This window comes from Epinephelus moara, chromosome 21 (genome assembly GCF_006386435.1).
Source record: "Epinephelus moara isolate mb chromosome 21, YSFRI_EMoa_1.0, whole genome shotgun sequence".
NCBI classification, from domain to species: domain Eukaryota; kingdom Metazoa; phylum Chordata; class Actinopteri; order Perciformes; family Serranidae; genus Epinephelus; species Epinephelus moara.
This window is the reverse complement of record NC_065526.1, coordinates 40,894,061-40,898,836: the sequence shown is the minus strand read 5'-3', so window position 1 is coordinate 40,898,836 and position 4,776 is coordinate 40,894,061. Positions and strand designations below refer to the sequence as shown.

Genomic DNA, 4,776 nt, shown 5'->3' with positions numbered 1-4,776 from the left:
AGGAAATTGGTGCTCATCCAGGTTTTTATGTCTTTAAGGCAATTATGAAGTTTAGTTAATTGATTACTTTCTTCTGGCTTCATAGATAAATACAATTGTGTATCATCCGCATAACAATGGAAATTTACAGAGTGATTTCTAATGATGTTACCTAAAGGAAGCATACATAGAATAAATAGGATTGGTCCGAGCACAGAACCTTGAATGAATGTGTTTGTGTTTTGTGTATATGCATGTGTTTTGTTAAATTGCAGTGTGTTTGGCCTCTCAGGGCCACCATAGGTGAGGGATGGCTGCGATATCCCAGACCTAAAGACAGAATTTAATTGTATTATATCATACCCAAAAGGGGCTTTAGACAGAAAATGTCACGTTATACAGTATATTGTTAATCATATCAAACACACCTGTCGGGCTAATTCACCACTGGAAAGAGCCAGTTGCCAGAAACCCCAGAGTGGTCAGCACCTGTATATGCACCAGGATGGCGCGGTTCCGGGAGGTGGGTCTGTCTAACACTGGGCCCAGTTCAGCACATAGATCCAAGAGCACTGCTCTAGGGAATCTAAATCGGCTTATTAGCCAGTCATCATTATGGGCCAGGAAATCTTCGTGGTCCCTAAAGACTCTCTCCATCCTGATCCTACCATTTGCGTGATCTTCCAGCAGTGCCAGCGCATCCATTGTGCAGCATTGCGCACGAGTGTCACCGCACTATTTATGTGCTTACTCAGCAATTAGACTGATTGTTACACACCTTGTAACAATTAATACTAATTACTCAATGCTATCCACCGCTCTATATCATTTGAAGATGGAAGTATGATATATGAACATTGTGCATACAGTAGTAGGCCTAATGGCTCACTAAAGGAACACATCTATAACACTGCAGACTTGGGTGTTTATGATTACGCAGGTCTATATAAGTCTGATATGTGATGACAATAAATGTATGAGATGAATCTGGCTTCAATTCACCACCTCACCATCTACGCTGCCAGTTTCGCCCCCATCTCCAAAATGTTCGTATGCAAGGATCAAAGTTGACGTACCGGTGCACACATTCTCCCAGCAAGTTTATTTTTATAAATCACAACCTTTGCGTGGGAAGTGGCGTACGCCACTTTCAAGCCCCGTTTTGTGCGTAAGCAAGCTTTATAAATGAGGACCCAGAACTGTGTCACGAATTAGGAAGGCATTCCTGGAAAAGTCGAGGGAGAACAGAGGTCTGGCATTGCCAAACCTGATGCATTACTACTGGGCAGCTAACCTCCACGCCCTCTCATATTGGACATCTGACATCCCTGAACATGAGGCACCAGTATGGTTACTTATGGAACAACATTCTAGTTCGCCCAACTCATTAGCTGCCTTGGCATGTGCTTCGTGCTTTGGGTGCCCTGACCAGGCACTCGTTAACACATCGTCAACTTGCAACAGCATGCAGAAGCCTTACTGAACATTGTGTTTGCATGTGTGACAGAGGTCTGCTGATATCATTGGCTGTTTGTCTGGTCTTCATTCTGCTGCTGAGGTTTACAGCTGGATTGCTGTTGTGGACTACCATCATCACTGTCATACTGCTGTTGGCATACGGTGGGTACTCAGGGTTTTGCATTATTTCTACCCACATCTTGTCACTCTAATGTAGGGAGATAATGTGATAATTTGTCTGTTACTGCAGTCAGGCCCTGTGGCAGTGATAGCAGAGATCACATGAACTTAACTTAATTACGTCATGAAGTGATAAAATAAACACACAAAGTAGTGGAACTGTTTGTGAAAGCGTCTGCATGTATGTGTGTGTGCAGGTATGTGGTACTGCTTCATGGAGCTGGCCCAGCTGAGACACACACCAGGCTCTGAAGTTGCCATTGGAGAGGTTGGCCTGCAGACTGACCTGCAGGTCTATCTACAGCTTACACAGACGTGGATCATAATATGTAAGTCTGTCTGATGGTTGAGATTTCAGAGGAAGTCATTAGTATTAAGATTCTAACTTTTGGATATGAAGTGCCAGTGTTCCAAAGAGAATATCTCTGTAACATCTGAAAGGGCTTGAAAAGTTTAAAAGTCAAGTTGAGAGCAACTTCACATTTCTTATGTGCTAATTTTCAAGAGGAAACCTCTTCCTTTAAAGTACTTAAAGGGATAGTGCACCCAAAAATGAAAATTCAGCCATTATCTACTCACCCTCATGCCGAGGGAGGCTCTGGTGAAGTTTTAGAGTCCTCACATCACTTGCGGAGATCGACGGGGGGAGCGGCTAGCACACCTAATGGCTGACGGTGCCCCAGACTCACGTCCAAGAACACAAAATTGAAACCACAAAATATTTCCAACATGCTCGTCCATCGTGATCCAAGTGTCCTGCAGCCCCGACATAAAAAGTTGTTTCGAAAAACATCATTTGAACTCTGTTTTTAGCCTCACTGTAGCCTGTAGCTCTGACTGCATCTCTGTGCTCTGCGCTCACGTGTGCTAGCTTCTCCTTCTCTCAATTTATTAGCGGATCACAAACAACTTCCAGGTGCATACCGCCACATACTGTACAAGAGTGTGCAACATCATGTCATTTAGCCTGTTTCTTAAATCCTACTCATCAGCCTAGTGTCCTTTAAAAAATGAGTAAGTGCCTTCCTGGTGGTTTTAACCCCCTCTCCCTCTGTTCCCAGTATCCCATTCAAATTCCACTCACGTCCTGCCTCTCTGACTTTATCCTGCAGCCTTTCTCATTCTATTTCATACATGTTATAGTACAGTAGAATATGTTCAGTGTTTTCTTTTACTCCACAGTTCTCACACTTGTCACTATTCCTTTTCCCCATAACATACAGCGTGCCATTTAGTCCTGTGTGATCTAATCTGAGTCTTGTTATGACTCTTTCCTCACTTCTGTTCCTTTCTTTATAATTCTTTATTATGATCGACTTTAGTATTTTGTGGTATCCCTGTCCTTTCTGGTCTTCCTTCCACCTTTTCTGCCATATTTCCATTCCCTTCTTCTTTATCACTGCTTTCCCTTCTCCTTTTCCTAGTGTAACTGGTACTGTTATTTCCTTTCCCAGAGCTGTTTTTGCTAATTTATCACCACACTCATTCCCTGCTATTCCCACGTGTGCTGGCACCTAGCAGAACTGTACTTCTGTACCACCCCTGTGTATTACGTGTGCGCACTTGCGCGAGGCCAGCAAAAGCATGAGCTTTGCTTACCCGTGTTTACATCACGTGACACGTGCACCGCAGGGACAGACAACAGAAACCACAGTAGCTAAAAGATAATTTGCACTACGGTCTTTTAGCAAAGAACAGCTCAACATGTCTGAAGACTTAAGGAGGAACAGCATTTCTTTGTTGAGCCACATTTGTTTGAGCCCGAGTATACGGACGCAATAACCCTCAGCCAGCCGCAGAATACCGGAGTCAAGCACTGGAAACCTGGTGGTGTAGTTGTTTCAAATGCTAAGCAAAGCCAACGGATGAGGAAAGTATTTGCTGCTTTGACTGGGAATTGGCGATGCCTGCACTTGAGAATCTGGACATCAGTACTGATGAGACTGCTACTCTTCAGAGACCTTGCATCACTGATCACCCTGAGTTTCCAGCACTACTGACCCGTAGTGTTCTGGAGACATTTTTTTACTTCCCCAAGATCAACTGGAAGAAAAGGCAGAGGCCCACAAGGACCAGATGGCAGGCTTTCAGAGGAGTAAGTCATTCATTTCTACCGTAGGCCTAATTGATAGATAAATAAAGCTTGCTTATAAATGCTTATAAATTTATATTATAAGCATATTTATATTTATGCTTATAAATAAAAGCAAACCCCTGACCACCACAATGCTACTGCATTACGTGCTGTCCTAAATGTGAAATCACAATGCATTGTATTTCTTCTAATACAGCCAGTGCAGATTGGTGGTGTTCTGACAATTTCTGCTGCTTTGTCGAAAATTGCCACTGCTGCATAAACCGATAGGTCTGTCTATCAATTCACTCTACTCTATCAAAAAATGCTACTTTTAGGGATGTCCCGATCTGATATTCGGATCGGTATCGGCCGCCGATATTAGCAAAAAACGTGCATCGCATCGGATTGGACTGCATGGAAAAATGCTGATCCAAGAACTCCATTCCAGTTTTTCATTAAGTCCGATCCAGGTTTTCCGGCCAGCCCAGCGCTCCACGATTCAAGAAGTCCATTTCAGCGATCCGCTCCAGCACTTACTATCAATCCACCAGGCCAGCATGCAGAGGGCAGACACACAGGAAGGGTAGGAGGAGTAGCGGTCAACTTAATTAACTGACTATTTGTTTTCTGCTCTGGTTTTTTGAGAGTGATATTTTTATTTGGTTTACACTCTTACTGTTTAAGTAAAGAGCACTGATGACATCATTTTGGGCACAATTAGTGAAATTGGAGCCATGGATGGACTATTGCTTGTTTAAACAGTTGTACAATATTGTGTGCCTGTGCACCAGGCTGGCACTGACACTACTAAAATAACTGAAAAGGAAAGGCTGCATTGTTTGTTAAATGTCAACAATGTCTTGTGGTGTTAATCTTTTTTTTTTTATTAGGGGGCCAAAGCACAAGTGTGTCTTGCTGCTATTTTAATTTCAATGTTAGACATTTTAAAGATTTCTTCATTCATTCATTCATTCATCTTCTAACCGCTTCATCCTCTTGAGGGTCGCGGGGGGGGCTGGAGCCTATCCCAGCTGACATCGGGCGAGAGGCAGGGTACACCCTGGACAGGTCGCCAGACTATC

At 43.3% G+C, this 4,776-nt stretch overlaps 1 protein-coding gene across 1 annotated transcript in view; it reads left to right on the top strand.

The window, feature by feature from the left end:
* LOC126383142 (choline transporter-like protein 5-A) overlaps window positions 1-4,776 on the top strand; it is a 222,819-nt gene that overhangs the window by 136,729 nt on the left and 81,314 nt on the right. The window contains exons 12-13 of the mRNA XM_050033584.1: window positions 1,487-1,599; window positions 1,815-1,946. Of these exons, the coding sequence (XP_049889541.1) occupies window positions 1,487-1,599; window positions 1,815-1,946 (245 nt within the window). The remainder of the gene's footprint in view (window positions 1-1,486; window positions 1,600-1,814; window positions 1,947-4,776) is intronic.